The 21,041-nt window shown below is 43.5% G+C and overlaps 1 protein-coding gene across 1 annotated transcript in view; it reads right to left on the bottom strand.

The window, feature by feature from the left end:
- Window positions 1-21,041, bottom strand: part of LOC132889097 (rab11 family-interacting protein 2) — a 38,102-nt gene that overhangs the window by 15,174 nt on the left and 1,887 nt on the right. The window contains exons 3-4 of the mRNA XM_060925263.1: window positions 2,691-3,103; window positions 266-590 (exon numbers count right to left, since the gene is read on the bottom strand). Of these exons, the coding sequence (XP_060781246.1) occupies window positions 266-590; window positions 2,691-3,103 (738 nt within the window). The remainder of the gene's footprint in view (window positions 1-265; window positions 591-2,690; window positions 3,104-21,041) is intronic.

Below are 21,041 nucleotides of genomic sequence, written 5' to 3'. Positions count from 1 at the left end.
CGAGCCCAGCAGGTTTCTGGTGTCTGATTTTCATCAGCTGTGAACTTTGGAGGGGGGTTTTTCAGCCACAGGAAGAGAAGCTACACATTTCTCGATTTCAAGCTGATTATAATCTCATCTGATCTTTCAGAAAGTCCAACTCTAACATGCTCACACCACTGAACAACACCTTTATTTATGACTGTGAAGCATGATATATATATAAAATCAGTAGAAACAGAACTTCAAAAACTGTTTGTAAGGAAGATTGTGCATACTGTAGTACCTGGGCATGTGATGTGGCAGGAAGGGATTCGTGTCACTTTCAGCGGTGAAAGGATTTGGGGATCGAAGGTCTCCTGAACTTCCTGCTCGTCCTCCGTTGCTCGTCTTCTTCCCTTCCTTCTTTCCCGTCATGCGCTCCAGCAAGCTGACCTTCTCCTTCTTCTCCTTTTTGTCCCACAGCTGCCCCTGATCCGACTCGAAGGGGTTGCGGTTGCGTGGGAGTGTGGCGAATTTCTGCGGCATTTCCGGGAACGGGTCACCTGCTGTCTCGCCATCCTGGTAACCAGGCATCTCGCTCTGAGAGCGACGGTGAGGAGGAACACCATCTGAATCAGGAAATATACACTTTTTTAAAATCAGCAGCTTGATCTAAAACGGATGAAAGTAAAAACATGAAAAAAATCATTTCCTTGAATTTATTTCCTGATAAACCTGCTGTAAAACATCTAGCTAGTTCTGGTGGCTTGACCCAGCTGTTCTTCTTCTTCAAATTATTAATATTCTATTTGCAAATTTGTACAATTTTTACAGGCTGCATTTTTTGACACTGAACCACAAAACTTGGCATAGACCCTCGAAATTCAGTCAATCCCAGACAGGAATGGGGTGCTTGTGCTTTTGGGAAATATCAGAATTACTCCCGCATAAGGAATACATGGAGAACATTTTGCTGGTCTTGATATTAAATGATTTGAGGCTGTGTTACTTCACATACCGGACACTGTAGGTAATTAGTAATAGGTTGTTCGTCCCACTACCACTTTATCCACTCCCTGGAACACGATGGCAACAAATAAATATCCGAGCAACAATCTGAGATTCCAGAATAACTGTCTAGTTATGACCTACCAACTGCCAGGGATTGCACTGCAACCACCTAGCAAATCCATAACAACTACATGGAATGACGGAGCAATCAACTAGCAACACCCTAGCAACCACATGGATACCATTTTGACCACATGGATTATCAGAGCAACCACCTAGCAACTGCCTGGGGTATTACAACAACCACCAAGCAACCCCACTTTGAATGCCACAGCAACCACCGAGGAACCATGTGGAATATTATCGCAACCAACTAGCGAAACCCTAGAGACCACATGGGATACCAGAGCACCAAAGAATGGAAACCTAAGCGACCACATGGAATACCATAGCATCTAACTAGCGAACCTTAAGACCACATGGAATACCATAGCAACCAACTAGCAAACCTTGAGACCACACAGAATACCATAGCATCCAACTAGCGAAACCCCAGGGACCACATGGAATACCATAGCATCCAACTAGCGAAACCCTAGGGACCACATGGAATACCATAGCAACCAACTAGTGAAACCTTGAGACCACACGGAATACCACAGCATCCAACTAGCGAAACCCTAGGGACCACATGGAATACCATAGAATCCAAGTAGCGAAACCCGAGGGACCACACGGAATACCATAGCATCCAACTAGCGAAACCCTAGGGACCACATGAAATACCATAGAATCCAACTAGCGAAACCCTAGGGACCACATGGAATACCATAGAATCCAAGTAGCGAAACCCTAGGGACCACATGGAATACCATAGCATCCAACTAGTGAAACCTAGGGACCACATGGAATACCATAGCAACCAACTAGCGAAACCCTAGAGACCACACGGAATACCATAGCATCCAACTAGCGAAACCTTAGGGACCACATGGAATACCATAGCATCCAACTAGCGAAACCCTAGGGACCACATGGAATACCATAGCAACCAACTGGATTATCACAGCAACCACCTTGCAACACCCTAGCAACCACATGAAATATGGAAAAACATCAACCACAAAATATCTGCTTTGAGATTATTTATTTTTTGCTGCTGTTAAACCCAGAGATCCAGAATATATTTTATACATCTGATTTTAGAGAACATTTTGAATTTCACTTGTATCAGTATTGCGTAATATTTTATACAGTTACAGTGCGCTAGGGTTCACTTAGACAAAGCCCAAGCAAGTGGTAAGTGCAGCAAGATTTCATTCAAAACAGAATAAAGTAATGCATAAAATCTCCTTTATGCTTTACACCTTTAAGCAATGGCCTAAAAAGTTTAGAGAAGCAGCTTTGGGACCAAAAGGTCCCAAAAAGGTTCAATTCCCTGGACCAGCAGGAATGGCTGAAGTGCCCTTCAGCAAGGTACCTAACCCCCTAATGCTCCCCAGGCTGCTCTGGGTATGTTGTACGTCGCTCTGGATAAGAGTGTCTACTAAATGTCATTCATGTAATGTAATGTAAAATTGATGTTTTGGTTTTAAATGCATTCTTTAATAATACAAATCAACCAAGTGAGCTGTTAGTAGACATCTGTACATTCTTCAGCATGCCCCAAGTTAGAAAGGAAACAACAACAATGCATGCAGAATGTGCACTGGTCTCACCGCTCTCCTCCATGGAGTTTACGGAGTCTGTCTTGGGCCTGAAGTGTGTTCCTACTAGATCGGACATTGAGTGTGCAGCTGAGAGTTTCTGAGTCCCGATAAGCAGCGAGCGTTTGGGTTTGGGCTCCAGTGGAACAGTCGTGTGCTGCGGTTTGTGGTCTGAGACTTGTTGCGGAAGCTGGGATTCAGCATCGCACTGCGCCGAACGAGGCAAGATGGCTGACGAGGCATCCGAGTCGTGTTTGCGACCCTTCATCTTGTCCTTGAGCTTGGAGAATGGTGAGCGCGGCTTGTCGCGCATGGACAGGTCGAACATGCTGGCCGTCATGTTGTTCCTCATGAACTGGATGCTCACCTGGATCTTCCCTCGCTCTTTTCTCTTTTTGCCTGGACGGGAATCCAGGGTGTACCAGCTGAGGAGAACAGGAACAAAAAAAAAGATTAGTCATTGGATACATTAGTATTATTTATATTATCGGAAAACTCTGGAATCTCATTTACTGGTTATGATTATATCGCAGTATGACTGGTGCACTGTGAAAAGAAACCACTGCTTTTATACTACATGTTTAATAAAATTAGCTCATATTAACCGTAAATAATTAGTTGTATTCTCCTTTTAAATACCGCAAGTTGGCCTAGTGGTTAGTGTGGCCGCCACTCAACCGGGAGATCGCCAGTTCTATTCGTGGTCGGGTCATACCAAAGACCATCGTAAAAATGGTACCTACTGGCAAGGCACGCTGCAATACACATGTGAGTGGGGAAGTCAAACTCTCGCGGTTACCAGAGGACTAGCCCCCCACTGTAACCCTAGCTTTGCGAGAGGCCGAGGGCTACGGAGACTAGTGCCGCACCCATGCGCCTCAAGGAGTTGGGTAGTACTGGGACAGGAGACGACCTGGGAAGACCAGATCCTGGCACGAGAGGGACTTTGACTCCTTTTAAATGTTTTATTTTTGTTTAAATTACAGAAAAAAAAAAAAAAGTGTCAGCATGTACACCGAGTTGTCCCAGTGGAACCAGGTACTACTTGCCACTTTCTTATTTGGAAGAGGAGGAAAAAAAAATTATATAAGGAATAAATCACTTGCAAACTTGAAAACAATCAATCAACGATGGGGTGGAGTGATGTCGCGCATCATGCTTTTTATTAGTTCGTTACATTTACTGATGTGCAACGTCCACAAATTCGACAGTGCTGTGATATAAAGTCGAAAAAATTAGTCCGACTTCCTGCTTCAGGATCTGGTAATTAATTGTAAGAGAAAATCATTTCAACTCAAAGCTTCATGCTGGTCTCGAGACTGGAACTGTAAAGGCATTTCATTACAACATTACCACTGTACTTTCTGAACGCAAAAAAAAAAAAAAAAAACACAAAGTGTGATGGTGTTCGAAAACAAGTGATCATCATTGGTACATGAGAAGCCTCTGTATGCGACGGAGCAGTGAATTACTCATCTTATATGAGCAAAAGAGCACTTCAACTTCATGAAATAAAATAGAAACAGCCCATCACACTCACTTTCATTTCCCCTTTTTCATCAAAAGTACCACAATGGAAAGTGCCTCCTCCAAGGCCAATGTATAATTCATAAAAAGAAAAATACAAAAGGGCAATATGTTTGTCTGCGGAGAAACCCAATTTCACTTCACCTAAATCCACAGACTAGTCCATTTGAAATGCCTGAGAACGCATATTATAGCGGGGATAAACATAATTCCCTGGTAACTGCGTTGGTTCGGGGCACATAAAGAACGAGATATAAGACGCCCCCCATTCCCCAGATCCTGTTTGCTTAACCTCTCCTGCTTTCTCCACTGGAAGTAATGTGATTGATGCTGTAACTCGGTGAAAAGAAGGTGACATTTGCACAAATCTGGCCTTTGTTCCTCTCGCTCCTCACGCCAGCATCGGGAGATTATAAAAAGAAGAATATTTCTGGATAGCAACATAAATTATGTTGCCGTAACAGCTTGTTTAAGGTGCTCGGGCAGACTTTCGCCAATTCAGATGCAGGCTGAAGCACTTAAAAACACTGTGATGGTGAGAAACACTGTTTCAAGCCAAAGTGCCATCAAACTGACAGCTTGGGGGGGGGGAGCATTAGGTCTTGGCTATATGATCACACGGTGATTTTGCAAAATGTATAAAACGTACACTCAAAAAATATTTTGAAGGGTTATTTGCAAGATGGATTTTCTGTTCTCTAAGTAGATTTGGTAAGGTGTTCTACTTCAAACCTTATCTTAAAGTAAAACCATATGTTGCTGGGTTCTGCACAGAACCTTGAAAGGTTCCTCCCGAAGGACAAACTGAACATTTCATTTGGAAGCGAGATGGATGCGTTTCCAAGAGCAGATTCTTGGTCTCAAGACCGCTTTTTGGTCTCGGAATCATAAAAGAGGGAAAAGAAGTGTTGAATAAAGATGGGCAAGTTGTTTTGAGCTCTTCGTTTTGGTTTGTATTTGGGTGTTTTGATGGGAATGTTGAGCTTTCAGATCAATTTGAGAACTGCCTCAAGGTTTGCACGTTCCACATTTTATTCTACGTGCGTCATGCAGCATGGGACTCACACCAGTCTGGTCTTCGCTCAGTCTCAACTTGCCTCGGTCTTTCCCTGCCTTGGTCTCAACCCCTCAAAGTCCTGGTCTTGGACATGGCTTGGTCTCGATGACAACACTGATTTCTAAACATTCATTCTAAAAATCTACAACTACAAGAAGGTCCTTTGTTAGTCTCTCTTGGGTGGAGACCTTAATATTTTTTATGCAGGTTTCCTTTATGGAGAAAATCCCAAGTAGAACATAACTTTGGTGAACTATCCAAAGAACCATTGAGGAACCCTTCTTTTCAGGACTTTGATCATGTGTATTCACACAGAGTAAAATGGCTCCTTGGATGCTTAACAGTTCTTGACTTCTAAAGATTTTTTTCCTCGGAACCTGATCTGAAAGCAAAGCCATATGTTGTCAGGTTCTACAGAGAATCTTTGGTTTGTTCCTCTGGGGGGAACCATTAAAGAACATAAAACCCTTCACGGTCATTCACTTGTCAGTCTTGGAGAACTCTAAATACTTTTATAGAAGACACTACAAGAAAAGCTCTCCATTTCAGAGAGAGTCCCTGGAAGAACCCCTTTAAGAAGCGAAGAATAGTTAACCATCCAAAGTCCTTGAGGAACCCCTTCTTTGCAGGACTGTCATAATTTTATATACAATCTTAGTACAAGGGTTCTCCAAGAGTTCCTTAGCGGGTTAACTTCAAAAGATGTTCTAAGAGGAACCTTGTCTGAATGCAAAGCCACATGTTGTCAGGTTCTACATAGAATCTTCAAGGGTTCCCCCAGAGGGACAAACTGAAGAACCCGTTTGGATTCTAGATCAGGGGTGTCAAACCTGATCCATAAAGGGCCTTGTGGCTGCAGGTTTTCATTCCAGCCATGCAGCAGCACACCTGACTTGGCTCATTCAATCAACTGAACTGTCTTCACACAGTCAAATACTTGCAGCCACACCCACCCTTGATTAAAGGGTGGGTGTGTCAGTTGATTGAATAAGCCAAATCAGGGTGCTGCTGCATGGCTGGAATGAAAACCTGCAGCCACACGGCCCTTTATGGATCAGGTTTGACACCCCTATTCTAGATGGATTAGTTTTGAAGAGGGTATTCATTGCATCAAAACATGGATGCAGGCTTTAAAACCTTCTGATCCTGCATTTCTATATATTCATAATCTACAACCCGACTGTTCCTTGTTTTTCCATTCTTAAAGAAGCAAATAATGGCTAACTATCCAAAGAACCTTTGAGGAACCCTTCTTTGCAGGACGTTTTCATTTTGCGGCTCACCTGGCATTAGGCTTGTATCTTTCCACACTGCGTAATTTTCATCCATTTTATACGCTTGTAGAAAAAAGGATTTCCTTGGATGGATAGAAGTTCTAAAATTTAAAAAGAACTTTATCTGGAATTGCAACCATACGGTATGTTGATGGGTTCCATATTGAACCTTTAATTGTTCCCCAGAGGGACAAGAACCAGTTGAACTGATGCTATCAAAACACTGTTGGAGGCAACCGTAGGTGCTAAAGATGGCACCTGGACTTGCCTGAAATCCTTGAAGATGTTTCACCTCTCATCCGAAAGGTTTCTTCAGTTCTGTCTGACTAGTGGGGAGTTCCAGGTATTTATTCTCTAGTGGACCAAAAGCAACCCTAAGGGGAGTCGTTGAGATCATACGGGTTGTTGATACTCTCAGCCCATGTTTACATTAGACCGTATCAGCGGATCATCAGATTAACGTTTTTAAAACGATTAGTGTGCACACAGCAACACCAATACACGATTTGCGTGCACACAGCAACACCAATACACGGATACGCTCGGCTCCGCAGGCATCCTGCGCTCCACATCACTCCGCCCTGAACAGCGAGTGCCCTCTGGAGGGTGCGCACTCCGGCCTTGCGCAGCTCACAGAGCGCGCGAGTGAAGAGCACAAGCTGTGATTCGGGACTGAGCCGCTGTGTGTGTGATCCCAGCGCATATCACTTACCACTTGCAAGTGGAAGGATGGCAAGCCTAAAGACAATCATAACTACACAATGGGCAGTATTTGCATCAGTATTTGCAGTATTTTCATACTTTTATACTCTTTAATGAAAGGTGATACAAGGCGGAAGTCCGCGCTGTTTTTCAGCAGTCGCGTCACATGACCAACGCCAGCGAATCAGGAAGGTGGATGTCACCGTGACGTTGTCCAATGACGACGCCAGCTAGAGCTCAGCACAGCGTATCCGCGTATCTCAATGTTTACACAGCACCGGAGCTGACACGATCTGGATTGAATACATGGACCCTGGCGGATTCCCGTTTCCCGGCGTTTCCAGGCGGTTTAATGTAAACGGACAGTGCATCCGCGAAGAAAACGAGACAGATACGGTCTAATGTAAACTTGGCCTCAGTCATCCTGTAGGTGTTACGATCACTGGAGGCCAGGTGTGAATGGTATTAGCAGTCTAGAGGGTTGTTAGGGTGATCTGTGGGTCGTTGGCCCTCTCTGTCATCATGTGAATCACTGAAGTCAGCTGAGTCTTGGTGTGGATGTGTATTCATTTTTCTGGGAAGTGTGCCAAGGACTGCACTGTATGTGGCTGATAAGTGGTGTCTCAGGCCCTGTCCACACGGCAACGGATTCAGGTGACTCCGATACAATTGCTTATCGTTTAGGCCTGGCGTCCACACGGCACCAGCGTTTTGGGTGCCCAAAACGCAATCTTTTTGAGAACGGGTTCCAGAGTGGAAAGATCTGGCAACGTTGCCGTTGTGAAGTCGTCTGGATGAGTAGAACGGATTTGTTTACAATGGCGTCACAACCACATGACTGTGAGTGCTTCATGCCGGGTAGAAGTGTAACGAACTCGATGCGAGTTGTCAACAAATCCTATAACTTGGTTCATGAAACGTGCTTACAAAATATTTTTCACTGTGAATATTTACTGTGTAATGGTGCAAAGTGAGAGAGAGAGAGAGAGAGAGAGAGACTCTGCCCTTAGGGCAGTCAATCCCGCCAGCAAAAATAGGGGAAAAAAAAGGAGCGATCTCACCTCTTCAGATGTGGGTTTAAGTCCTACAATACATTCCTCAAAAAGGGCGTAGAAGAGCAAATTAATCCATCAACGTGTAGCATTCAATTTATTCCGGACCATTAAAGACGCCGCCTTCCGCGTAGAATCATACGTCATCCTCGCCGCCATATTGGATAGGTCAAAGCGGAGAATAAAGATTAGCTGCGTTTAACTGTACCAACAGGTTTGCCGTCCAAACGAGATCACATGGGTTTACCTTTCACAGGTGAGACTGGAAAAATACTTTTCATTGTATTTGGTCATTATAATGTAATTTTACGAACAGATTTTCCTGACTTTGTGGCTAATATGAAGTCTCGCACATAATAGTTTATGCGCATGCATCCTTACTTCTTCTATTGTTCTGGTGTCTCCGAAGGGACCGTCTTACAGCGCCCCTAGAGGTGTGGCATGTGTATTGCATCGTTTTCAGCAAGCGTTGTGTTGCCATATGGACCTGATATTTTACTGATCGTTGCTCATTTGGACGCGATATTTTTTTAAATGACATCTCGTTGCCGTTGTCGTGTGGATGTAGCCTCAGACCACCTCCTCTGTTCAGTGATGGTTGTTCCAGGTTGACTGAATACACATCCACACCAAGACTCAGCTGACTTTAGGCCCTGCCCACACGGCAACGGATTCAGGTGAATCTGATAAAATTGTTTATCGTTTCGGCCTGGCGTCCACACGGCACCGGCGTTTTGGGTGCCCCACAATGATATTTTTTGAGAACGGGTTCCAGAGTGGAAAAATCTGGCAACGGCGCCGTCGCGAAGTCGTCTGGATGAGTAGAACGGATTTGTTTACGATGACGTCACAACCACATGACTAGAACAAGCAGCACTCTCGCGGTTTTGTATGAACCACTGCATTGCATTCACTTTTGTATACAGCTTTTCTTTTAAATAAACAAGTAACTGAACCATTTCTTGAATTTCTTTTTTTTATTGGATAAGACTGCTTTTCAAAATGTTCACACACAATATAAAAAGTTATATAAATTATATAAAAATGCTTTTCAAAATGTTCACACACAATAAGAAAATTAAGTTATATAAAACTATGCACACTAATAAAACTAATTTGTACACACAGAAGGCACGATTTCCTTGCGTAGTCGCAGCCATCTTCTTGTTGTTGTGTGTTTGTTCCTGACAGTGCTTCATGCCGGGTAGAAGAAGGGGTTTATGCGCATGCGTTTACTTCTTCTATTGTTCTGGTGTCTCCGATGGGACCGTCTTACAGTGCCCCTAGAGGTGTGGCATGTGTATTGCATCGTTTTCAGCAAGCGTTGCGTTGCCATATGTACCTGATATTTTACTGATCCGTTGCCCATGTGGACGCGATATTTTTTTTAATAACATCTCGTTGCCGTTGTCGTGTGGATGTAGCCTTTAATGACTCGCATGATGTCAGAGAGACCCAATGACCCCAGATCACCCTAATGACACTCTAGATTGCCAACACCGTTCACACCCGGCCTCCAGTGACCCTAACACCTACAGGATGATGGAGAGGGTCAACAACCCATGTGACTTCAACAACTCTCCTTAAGGTTGTTTTGGTCCACTAGAGGATAAATACCTGGAACTCCCGACTAGTCAGGCAGAACTGAAGAAGCCTTTTGGATGAGAGGTGAAACGTCTTCAAGAATTTCAAGCAAGTCCAGTTGCCTTCTTTAGCACCTACGGTTTACGATGACCTGGATGACTGAGAATCTTCGCAGACACTGTTGGAGGTAACACGGTTATCTTCTTGTGTCAATCTTACCTGGAAAGGCGTTACATAGAACCGGACAAAACAATGCCAGGGTTTCAATCTTGGATAAGGTTCCAAGAAGAGCTTGACCCATCCAAGAAACGCTTGAGGTTCCCAAAGGTTCTTTGGATAAATTATACAAAACGGAATGACTAAACTCCCCAACAAGGTGGATTAATTTTAACTCGAACAGTATTAAGTATTAAACATTACAGCTGGTCATGTTCACGAGGAACCATGAAACTCCTCAGTCCTGAAAACTTGCCCATGGTGGAAAACATACAAGTTACAGCTTTACCTCTGACTGTTACAAACCTCTGATGATGGAGTCTCCTTGTGCAAGGTTGATTTGTGCAAAATCAAATCAACGCACCAAACGTGTCCTTACAGAAAACACATTTCTATATCTGTTTACGTGGACCGTCCGGTATGTCGTTACTATAGAAACGATAACGTAATATGCACTCAACATGACATTGTAAACTGAGATGAGCAATACAATATCTGCGTAAAAGGATAATCTCAAATGGGAAGGAAAACGATCCAAAACACGTGGTGCAGGAACGTCCAGCCAATCAGGACAAGGACGCATAACCACTTACCTGTCAATCACGTTGCCTGCCAAGTCACAAGCATTCATGTTGTAGATGTTCCAGGTCAAGTGGAATTTTTCAACCTAGGTTAGAATTTTTAACCCAGTTCATAATTTGCTACTTATATTAGGGAGACTCACTGTATCTAGGGTTCGGTTTAGGGAAGACTTTGTATTTTCAACTACTTGATGACGTAATATGCCTGGATACACAGTATCACTCCCTCCATTATACAACCCCAATTCCAAAATGTTGGGACAAAGAACAAATTGTAAATAAAAACGGAATGCAATAATTTACAAATCTCAAAAACTGATATTGTATTCACAATAGAACATAGACAACATATCAAATGTCGAAAGTGAGACATTTTGAAATTTCATGCCAAATATTGGCTCATTTGAAATTTCATGACAGCAACACATCTCAAAAATGTTGGGACAGGGGCAATAAGAGGCTGGAAAAGTTAAAGGTACAAAAAAGGAACAGCTGGAGGACCAAATTGCAACTCATTAGGTCAGTTGGCAATAGGTCATTAACATGACTGGGTATAAAAAGAGCATCTTGGAGTGGCAGCGGCTCTCAGAAGTAAAGATGGGAAGAGAATCACCAATCCCCCTAATTCTGCACCGACAAATAGTGGAGCAATATCAGAAAGGAGTTTGACAGTGTAAAATTGCAAAGAGTTTGAACATATCATCATCTACAGTGCATAATATCATCAAAAGATTCAGAGAATCTGGAAGAATCTCTGTGCGTAAGGGTCAAGGCCGGAAAACCATACTGGGTGCCCGTGATCTTCGGGCCCTTAGACGGCACTGCATCACATACAGGCATGCTTCTGTATTGGAAATCACAAAATGGGCTCAGGAATATTTCCAGAGAACATTATCTGTGAACACAATTCACCGTGCCATCCGCCGTTGCCAGCTAAAACTCTATAGTTCAAAGAAGAAGCCGTATCTAAACATAATCCAGAAGTGCAGACGTCTTCTCTGGGCCAAGGCTCATTTAAAATGGACTGTGGCAAGGTGGAAAACTGTTCTGTGGTCAGACGAATCAAAATTTGAAGTTCTTTATGGAAATCAGGGACGCCGTGTCATTCGGACTAAAAAGGAGAAGGACGACCCAAGTTGTTATCAGCGCTCAGTTCAGAAGCCTGCATCTCTGATGGTATGGGGTTGCATTAGTGTGTGTGGCATGGGCAGCTTACACATCTGGAAAGACACCATCAATGCTGAAAGGTATATCCAGGTTCTACAGCAACATATGCTCCCATCCAGACGACGTCTCTTTCAGGGAAGACCTTGCATTTTCCAACATGACAATGCCAAACCACATACTGCATCAATTACAGCATCATGGCTGTGTAGAAGAAGGGTCCGGGTACTGAACTGGCCAGCCTGCAGTCCAGATCTTTCACCCATAGAAAACATTTGGCGCATCATAAAACGGAAGATACGACAAAAAAAGACCTAAGACAGTTGAGCAACTAGAATCCTACATTAGACAAGAATGGGTTAACATTCCTATCCCTAAACTTGAGCAACTTGTCTCCTCAGTCCCCAGACGTTTACAGACTGTTGTAAAGAGAAAAGGGGATGTCTCACAGTGGGAAACATGGCCTTTTCCCAACTTTTTTGAGATGTGGTGTTGTTATGAAATTTAAAATCACCTAATTTTTCTCTTTAAATGATACATTTTCTCAGTTTAAACATTTGATATGTCATCTATGTTCTATTCTGAATAAAATATGGAATTTTGAAACTTCCACATCATTGCATTCCGTTTTTATTTACAATTTGTACTTTGTCCCAACTTTTTTGGAATCGGGGTTGTAGTTGTTGCTGGTGGATACAGGTCATTTCGTCCAAAACCTTTTTCATACGCGCTATCAATTATTTTATATTTCAGGTATTTGTTTGTTCGGAAAAAAGGAGGAATTCTCAGTGGAGTTTGACCAAAGCAAAACACATTTTTGTAGCGTGTAGTTTAACCGCCCACCACTCGCCAAATGCGAGTTGTGAAATCTAATGGTGAGTAAAGATTGCCCCAGCCTTGCCTTTCTCGGCGAGTGTGGTCAAAACGATGGGTTCCTACCTAGTATTCATGTAAAATCCAAGAAATATTCAACAAAAGCTCCTTCCTCGCGCATGTCGGGGGCCGCCGTTGCAAAATTAAAATGAACGATGGGAATCAGCGAGTGTCAACTTTGGGCGCGTTCGGCTGGGGCCGCTTGTGGGCGGGAAGATCTATAAAAATCTATACTTGCACTTGCCAGATAGCCTTTTTTGTGGCCCCAACTATTATCTGGGGGTCAGTCCTGTGCGTTTTGGCGCGTGCGCACCTGAAGGACTCTTGGGCGTGCTCCGGACTGCGTGCGCGCACCGAGCGGACTCTCACCTGCACATGATCAAGAGGCATCAGCGTTCCAAAATGTTACGGTTTGTTTATATCTCGATCTTGTCGCACATATAAAATAATTGATAGTGCGTATGAAAAAGGCTGTCCTGATCCCTTGCTGGTCTAGTGGTGAAGGTGTTGGGTAAAGAATCAGAAGGTTCCAAGTTTGAATCCTGGTTAAGCATGAAAAAAAAAAAAAAAAAAAAGATATATTTTTTAAATGCTAATTAGGTAGACAGACAGACAAGAGGAAATACTAGGTAGGTGCAGACAGACAGGAAGTGGATGGAAGAAAGAGAGACAAAAGAAGTGATGGAAAATAGATCTATTGTTCTTTTCAGAAGCCCCTAAAACAATCCTAGCCCCTGTTTTATTAACGAGTCCCCAAAATAAAAATCCAAAATTGCACCTAGATTGGAAATGATGAACTCGGTTAAAAATTATAACCCAGGTCAAAAAAAAAAAAAAAAAAAAATCACCTAGGTTGAAATTTTTTTTTTGATCTGTAACATATGGACACTGGGACGACCTTTAATTTTTTTTTTCCCCCTATGAAATGGATTTAATGATATTCCTCACAATTTTCTCAAAGCTTCGACATGGTGCAGCAATCTTTTAAAAATAAAATCTCACCAAAAATGATTGCAATCTGAAAGAGGAACAGAGTTTTAGCCATTTGAGTTCACAAATTTGACGGGAGTACATAGTAGGGCTATTGTGAGACAGTCTGAAGGAGCCATGTGATTTTTTTTTTTCCAGGCATCAATCACAAAACCTGATTAACCTGACTGCATGCAAAGCAAGCCCCGACACACACGAGCCTGGGTTTGACATGCCTGTGACGGTTTAGCATGGCAGAAGCCGATTCCTTTTAAAACCACGCTCCGTAAATTGCACTTCGTCGCCTCGATGTTGCATCGCAAGGTCAGTAATATCCGGTAATCGCTAAAAACAGACCTGGAGTTCACGATGACCTGGGTCACAAGTCAGCCTTCAGATTAAACCATAATAAAATTTGCAGAATCTTAAATTTCTTTATTTTTAAAACTCGGGTATTTAAATATCAAACTCGCGAGAGATAATAAACGCTGCAATGTTTTTGTTTGACTTTAAAATGAGGCGAGGCCATCCTTTTCTCCAAGTGTGGGCGTCAAGGACGAGATAAACCTCGCCGAGCTCGGGTCCACAATCCTCCCACGCCGCACGGCCTGCTGGGAAAACTCACTCGCTCAAGCGAGCACAGGTGTGTGATAGTTAGATCCGATGTCAAAACGGACTCTTTGGTGTCTGCGTGTCAGAGTAACCCTGTGATCAGACCAGGGAAGTCGATATTTAATATTTCACTTCCGTTTCCTGCTGAAACTTTGATCCACCTTGACAAAACGATTCATTCATTATTGCCTTCGGAGTTTAAAATCTCTTAAATAAATAAATAAACAAACCTAGGTGCTTAGAAATTCAATAAAGAGCTGCAAGGCTGCCTGGAAACGGTCAGCTGTAAAATTATTGGCACCCTTCAAGAAAATTCAAGTGCGTGGTCCAAATTTTCACCTCCAACACACACACGAAAAAAAAAAAATCAAATCAATCACCCAAACAGTGTTTGCTTTTCATACAAAATGGGACGCAAAGCTGTTCGGCGTCCAATAATAATAATAATAATAATAATAATAATAATAATTCGAAAACCCCAATTTGTAAAATTGCTCTCAGGATCCAGAAACTGTCTTCCTGCACACGTGAAACATGCCATCCATAACGTAACATAACATAACCGTGAAGAAAAAGCAAACAGCGGCTCGTTCAAAATGACTTGAAGCGTAAACAGGACGACCAAAAAGAAAAGTCTGGGACGGTTGCGTCTTCTAAAAGTGCTCCATGACTTCTGTTCTCTGGAAATCAAACTGTGATGACTGGGTGCCAATAGTTTCAAACCCGTACATCCCACATGCTCTGAAATTTAAGCTCAATATGCAATTCTTTCCATGTTATTCATGCTTGCTTACTTGGATAAATTTAACTCTGGAAAAAAGTTTTTTGGGAAGCTGTTTAAAAAAAAAAAAAAAAAAACACGCACAACTGTTAATCACCCGTGTAAAGAAATCGTTTCGCTACGAGACAGATGCTTGTAAATATGTTCCTCGGTTGGAGTGACACTCCTGTCCGACGTCATGAATCTGGTGAACTGAATTATCAGAGCTGCCTTCGTCCGAGAACTTCATCCCTTCATGCACATTTGTTTGCTCGCTGTCTCATTCTGCTTTCTGAATAGAGCAGGCTTTATCTTACGAGTGGAAAGAAAAAAGCTCCCAGTTCCCTCTGCACTGCGTGCGTGTGTGTGCGCGAGAGTCTATTTCAGTGAAGATATTTCCCCTAAACCCAAGACAACAGCTCCATTAAACAAAAAGATACCACTGTGCCAGGCTTGTAGTGCTTGTGCCCGACTCGTGCCCTAATTTTAAGGACTCGGGCTCGAGCACTGATGACTCGGACTCGTGCATTAACTGCATTCGGACTCGTCAACTGGAACCGAGGACTCGGATTTTTTCTTTATTTCTTGTAACATGCCATAATAATTTGGCAGAAGATATTTATCTCTGGGCGGCACGGTGGTGTAGTGGTTAGCGCTGTCGCCTCACAGCAAGAAGGTCTGGGTTCGAGCCCCGTATCCGGCGAGGGCCTTTCTGTGTGGAGTTTGCATGTTCTCTCCGTGTCCGTGTGGGTTTCCTCCACAGTCCAAAGACATGCAGGTTAGGTTAACTGGTGACTCTAAATTGACCGTAGGTGTGTATGTGAGTGTGAATGGTTGTCTGTGTCTATGTGTCAGCCCTGTGATGACCTGGCGACTTGTCCAGGGTGTACCCCGCCTTTCGCCCGTAGTCAGCTGGGATGGGCTCCAGCTTGCCTGCGACCCTGTAGAAGGATAAAGCGGCTAGAGATAATGAGATGAGATGAGATTAGATATTTATCTCTACATTAATTTTTGTGCAAGAGTATCACACCTTGGTGCGTGCATCAGATCAGACTCTCGGACGCGCTCCGGACAGCGCGCGTGCGCCAAGCGGACTCTCGCACCTACACAGGATTAAGGAGCAATCAGCGCGCCTGTATAAAAACTGTGAAAACACGCTTACTTTACGAAGTATTGAGTTGCTGATACATTACTGAACCTTATTTCCTTGTTAGGTTTCCTGATCCCTGATTTCCTGTTTCTCGTCTTTCATTCTGCCGAGTCTACGATAACCTGTTTGTGCCTCGCTGGACCTATCGCCTGTTTCGCTGTTTTACGATTTTGCCTGTCGTTCTGGATTGTTTACCGTCTTCACTTGTATTAAAAAAAACCCCCGCACCTTCTGCACTTCCATCCGTCTCCCAACCATCTCTGACAGAATACTTCACGCTCCCTGATAAAGAGAAGCACATTCACCTGTTCAGGAACAAACTGATGGTAACGGCGCTAAAACAGCCACCGTCAAATGGTGCGGTCGGAGTGTTGGACTCGGAATTTTTTTTTAATGACTCGGACTCGAGTTTTAGTGACTCGACTACAACATTGCACGATGTGTGTGATATCTCAGGATGGAAATTAACTACGACATCGATACGCCATATCGTCCAGCCTGAAGAAAAAGTCTCCGGTGTCCGGGCCTGGGAAAGACTTCGCGACAGAGTGCGTTATGCTTTCTGTTTTCTTGGAAACATCACAAGCTGAGAAAGAAAGAAGAAGTGAAAGGGCGACTGATTGGATCTGCTCTGAACTTGTTTACGCTCCACGACGTTAACAGGATGTGCTGAATCACTTACAGTGTCGTGGTGTTGTGTCTGAACGCAACAGTTCATATAAAAGTGATGGAATAAATCATGTTAAAGGAAAATAACAAACACATCCTGACCAATCAGAATCGTGAAAATCAACAGCTGAGAACTCAGTGGTTTAAACGATTTGAGAAGCTGAACTACACGCTTGGTCATTTTCTCATCGAAATAGGACAGTGGCAAACCAGGGCCAAAAATTTTGGCACCCACTAGACTTAACAGCTCGAGAGCATTTAAGACGAAGGTTATTAATAGAAGCGACGCTGCTCACCAATGGCCTCGGCCGAGTGAACAGGAAGTCAGACACGCAGATGCGCGAACGCTCGACTGGGGCTGTTTTTAAACACAGGCCCTCTGAGGATAATCCACCTGCTATTCAGTGAGGCCTGATAAACCGGCAACAAATTTGAATTGTTTTTATAATTATCCTCACCAAACTTGCTCATCTGCTTACAAATCCAGCTCCGAGCAGGCGTGTCACGCTGTCTTTCCTCCGCTTCACACTTTCCACACTGACTGGCCAGCTGACACACTTCTGACTGGGATTCTTTTTGTTTTTTTTTAACCACGATACCAAATCTGGATCTTGAGATGTGCGTTTTGGGGATGTTGTAGGAAATTCATCAGCTGGATCACTGTTACGATCTCAGAAGCTGGTTATTTTTCCCCAAAACTGCATGCGTTTTATTCCACCGACACCACCGTAATTATTGAATCAATTTTGTGCCAAAATGTTCATACAATACTACAATACTTTTGAAATATCAAACAAAAACGATAAATCAAAATACAAAAAAAGTCAATTTTTTTAGACTGGCAAACAAATTATTCATGTGATCTTGCAAAATATCAGTCTATTACTCTTCAGAAACCTTTTATTTTTGTTCCGCGTCTTTCTCAGTTTTGTTTGACGTAATTTATTTTGGTTGCGATTCCAGCTTTCTCGTTTGCGCTCCCTGACTTTTTGCTTGCAGTTTTGGCACAAACTTCACGTGTGGGTGGGCTGTCCAGGAATGCATTCCCATTGGCTAACTTGTGTTTGACTGACAGCTACGCTCAGCCATTCCCTACTCGGATTCTGGCGGACTGTTTGACGAGTGACCGATCCATTGACGGTAAACAAGGATCGAGTGGACTTCAGTGGCGACTATGATATTGAATTAATTCAACAAAGTGTAAGTGCGGGACGAATGTGTTGCAGTAGTGCACATTATGCAGGTGTTTCGTGGCAAGTCAAATGTTAGCCTTAGCTCCACTACCCAATATAATAGCTGTCTTGCTAACGTTAAACACACCTGCATAATGTGTACTACTGCAACACATACAACACATTCGTCCCGCACTTACACTTTGTTGAATTAATTCAATATCATAGTCACCACTGAAGTCCACTCGATCCTTGTTTACCGTCAATGGATCGGTCACTCGTCAAACAGTCCGCCAGAATCCGAGTAGGGAATGGCTGAGCGTAGCTGTCAGTCAAACACAAGTTACCCAATGGGAATGCATTCCTGGACAGCCCACCCACACGTGAAGTTTGTGCCAAAACTGCAAGCAAAAAGTCAGGCAGCGCAAACGGGAAAGCTGGAATCGCAACCAAAATAAATTACGTCAAACAAAACCGAGAGACGCGGAACAAAAATAAAAGGTTTCTGAAGAGTAATAGACTGATATTTTGCACGATTACACGAATAATTTGTTTGCCAGTCTAAAAAAATTGACTTTTTTTTTGTATTTTGATTTATCATTTTTGTTTGATATTTCAAAAGTATTGTATGAACATTTTGGCACAAAATTGATTCCATACGTAATTTGCCAACAATTTTTTTTTTAACTCGGAAAATAAACGTAAATAAAAACAACGATTTGCAAATCCTTTTCGACTTGTATTCAAGTGACTACAATAGGATACACAGACAAGACAACACGCTCACTCGATCTGAATTTGACGCGACGTGTTCCAAAAAAATTGGAACACGGGCAATAAAACACTGAGAAAGATGGGATGTATTCACACACACACACACACACACACACAAATAAATAAAACAAACGAGTCATCAGGAGATGACAGACAGAACCAGCCCCCCCCCACACACACACACGAAACCCCACTCCAAATTTTCCTAAGTTGAATTGGTTACCATGGAAACACGAAAAAAATTAAAAATCACAGAAATCCCAAAATGTCAAAAGGCACAACTACTCTAGTCACTTCACATAACTGTCAGATTTCGTGGGAAGGAAGAAAAAATCCTAATAGCTTTTGAGTTTTGCTGTAGAAATTAAAATGCTTACAGACGGACGGGGGCGGCACGGTGGTGTAGTGGTTAGCGCCGTCGCCTCACAGCAAGAAGGTCCGGGTTCGAGCCCCGTGGCCGGCGAGGGCCTTTCTGTGCGGAGTTTGCATGTTCTCCCCGTGTCCGCGTGGGTTTCCTCCGGGTGCTCCGGTTTCCCCCACAGTCCAAAGACATGCAGGTTAGGTTAACTGGTGACTCTAAATTGAGCGTAGGTGTGAATGTGAGTGTGAATGGTTGTCTGTGTCTATGTGTCAGCCCTGTGATGACCTGGCGACTTGTCCAGGGTGAACCCCGCCTTTCGCCCGTAGTCAGCTGGGATAGGCTCCAGCTTGCCTGCGACCCTGTAGAACAGGATAAAGCGGCTAGAGATAATGAGATGAGATACAGACGGACGGACGGACAGAGCGATAGCTATATCCCCCTGCATTATATGCTGGAGGGATAATGAACAAGATCCATTTGAGCGTTAAATATCTCGTCTTCAATTGAGTATAGATCGAAAAGGATTTGCAAAATCATCACATTCTGTTTTTTTAATGACGTTTCGCGCAGCGTCCCGACTTCTTTTGGAATCGTGGTTGTATGTTTTGTCCGTTTACGGCTACGTTTAACGTCGTGGAATGTCCGCAAAACAAGTTCGAACTTGTGTTATAACAGCTATCAGCAGGCGTTCCCCTCACCAGCCTCGTGCGGCTTGTTGTTCAGAAGGACTGTTCGAAAACTTCCAGCTGACACTGGAGACTCCTTTCTGTAAAGATCAAGTACATGCCTCCTTTCCAAAATTTACATAAAAGTGTATCAAACCCTGAACTATGATCAGAGCTGCTGCTGTTGAAAATTATTTCACAATCCGAACGGAGAATTGAACAGCACTATCATGATGAGCACGGAGAGCTCTGTACGATACGCTGCTTGCTAATTCGTATTGTGACGTCATGACTGCAATACGGAGACAAACTATACTCGGTCACATCGGTGTGAGCCGAGAACAGCTCGTGCAGGCTGATGTGAAAGCATGACGTTCTCCATTTTGGGGAAATGTATGGTACTGTAATTCACACCATTGTGTTGCAAAATCATCACACCATGCCTTTTTAGTCCACAGTGTGCAACCACGAGCCCTAAGACTTCCACAGCAAGGTTTAGCAACACCACATTACCGACATCGCTTTCTGACGAACAGGACGCTGTTGCGATATACACTCACCGGCCAGTTTATTAAGAACACCCATCCATCCACCCGCTGCTCTGTTTGATGCCGTTCTCTAATCGGCTGATTCCTTCACAGCGGCACGATGCATCAGATCACGCAGATGCACATCAAGAGCTTCGGTTGATGCTCACAAACACTTTCAAACATCATCTCATCTCATCTCATTATCTCTAGCCGCTTTATCCTGTTTTACAGGGTCGCAGGCAAGCTGGAGCCTATCCCAGCTGACTACGGGCGAAAGGCGGGGTACACCCTGGACAAGTCGCCAGGTCATCACAGGGCTGACACATAGACACAGACAACCATTCACACTCACATTCACACCTACGCTCAATTTAGAGTCACCAGTTAACCTAACCTGCATGTCTTTGGACTGTGGGGGAAACCGGAGTACCCGGAGGAAACCCACGCGGACACGGGGAGAACATGCAAACTCCACACAGAAAGGCCCTCGCCGGCCACGGGGCTCAAACCCAGGACCTTCTTGTTGTGAGGCGACAGCGCTAACCACTACACCACCGTGCCGCCCGCCGGTGAGTGTATAATGAAATATTTCCAACTATGATTAAAAGTGGCGATATTGTCGTGATCATCTTTTGAGACATTTTTCTTGTTTGTTTTTTCGCTTTTAAAAA

Source organism: Neoarius graeffei, chromosome 7 (assembly GCF_027579695.1).
Source record: "Neoarius graeffei isolate fNeoGra1 chromosome 7, fNeoGra1.pri, whole genome shotgun sequence".
Taxonomy (NCBI): Eukaryota; Metazoa; Chordata; class Actinopteri; order Siluriformes; family Ariidae; genus Neoarius; species Neoarius graeffei.
This window is presented reverse-complemented; position numbering and strand designations above follow the sequence as displayed.